The sequence below is a fragment of the Gekko japonicus genome, unplaced genomic scaffold, assembly GCF_001447785.1.
Source record: "Gekko japonicus isolate JY-2015 unplaced genomic scaffold, Gekko_japonicus_V1.1 scaffold167, whole genome shotgun sequence".
NCBI classification, from domain to species: Eukaryota; Metazoa; Chordata; class Lepidosauria; order Squamata; family Gekkonidae; genus Gekko; species Gekko japonicus.
In genome coordinates this window covers 1076711-1078039 of record NW_015164670.1, presented here as the reverse complement: position 1 = coordinate 1078039, position 1329 = coordinate 1076711, and the positions used below count along the sequence as shown (strand labels likewise).

Sequence of the window (1329 nt, the reverse complement as noted above, 5' to 3'; positions counted from 1 at the left end):
GTAGGTCACCGGCGCCTCAAAACCAGGCCCCACAGCTGCAAGTGTGTGCTCTGCCTGCTGGTGTGCAGTGCTGAGAGGGGGCACGAGGGGTGTCCCACACCCTGAGTCGCTCCCCCTGCCTCTGTTGTGGGCCACGGTGCCCCCTGCAGCTTGGGGCCCCCTGGAATGGGGGGGGAGGGTGCAGTGTCCCAGATGTGCCTCTCCAGCGGAGTCCCTGTGGCTGTATCACTGCTCCTTCCCCTGTGCCCCTCTGGTGGGGGGCTTGGGGTGGTCCCTGACAGGCATGGGAGGGGCCGCCCTCTCTGATGTGGCCTGGGGCTTCCAGATCTCAGCCGCCGCCTGTTGCCTCCCGGAAGGACCCTCGGACGCTCACCCGCTTGACTGCCGAGCACCCCCGGGTGGGGGACCGGAGAGGGCCACTCTCTCCTGCTGCTCTGGCCAGTCAGAGGCGGAAGGCTCCCCTCCTTGGGTGTGGTCAGCAGTGTCCCCCCCCCGCGTGGGTTCTTTTCTCCCTCTGCTTCTGTGTCTGTTGGTCCGGAGGCACAGGGAGTGTGTGTGGGGGGGAGATAGAAGCCCCCCCCAGCACCAGAAGCTCCGCCTGGCCGCTGCCTGTGGAGCCAGTTGGGGTGTCTGAGGGGGAAGGGGCTCTTCCTTGGCGGAACTCCAGTTATTCCCACGGGGGTTCCCAGGGAGGAAACCAGCCCGAGGGGAACATCCACAAAGGGGTGGTTGGTGGCAGCTCCCAGGTCAACCGGCAGAGAGAGCCACGGAGAGATGGAAGGGGCCGCAGAGCGGACGAATTGGAGGCTGATGTGGGCCGGGGCCGCCTTTCCCCCCCTCAGAACTTGGGCCGGAAGGTCTTCCCCTCTTCTCCCCAGGGACCGTGGGCGCTGCAAGTTCAGGAGGGAGCCGGGGAGTCCCTCCCTCGCAGTGGGCTCCTCTCCCTGGCGCACGCCACACCTTGCTCTCTCCTGGGGTGGGCCGTTCTTCTCTGTGTGTGTTCAGAGAGGCAGTTGTCCTCTGAGCATAGGTGAAGTCGCTGGGCGAGAGAGACCACCCTGCAGGGGGCGAGGCGAGAAGCAGTGGGGCCCTGAGGGGACCTTGGGGGCAGTTCTTGGGAAGAGTGAGGGGTCCGTCCGGGGGTTCAACAGTCATGGGGGGGGGGGGGAGCGGAGGGCCGCAAGAAAAGAGGAATTCCCTCCCAGCAGGAGGTGGACGGACGGACGGGATACAAATCAAACAAGTAAAAATAAGACACAGGAAGCCACGAGGAGGGCCCTCCGTCTGCCTGCCTGTCTGCAAGCCCCACCCGAGGGAGGCTAGGAGAGG

At 65.8% G+C, this 1329-nt stretch overlaps 1 protein-coding gene across 1 annotated transcript in view; it reads left to right on the top strand.

The window, feature by feature from the left end:
• Positions 1–283: 283 nt before the first annotated feature.
• PRTG (protogenin) overlaps positions 284–1329 on the top strand; it is a 33365-nt gene continuing 32319 nt past the window's right edge. Inside the window, exon 1 of the mRNA XM_015409158.1 lies at positions 284–398. Within this exon, the coding sequence (XP_015264644.1) occupies positions 284–398 (115 nt within the window). The remainder of the gene's footprint in view (positions 399–1329) is intronic.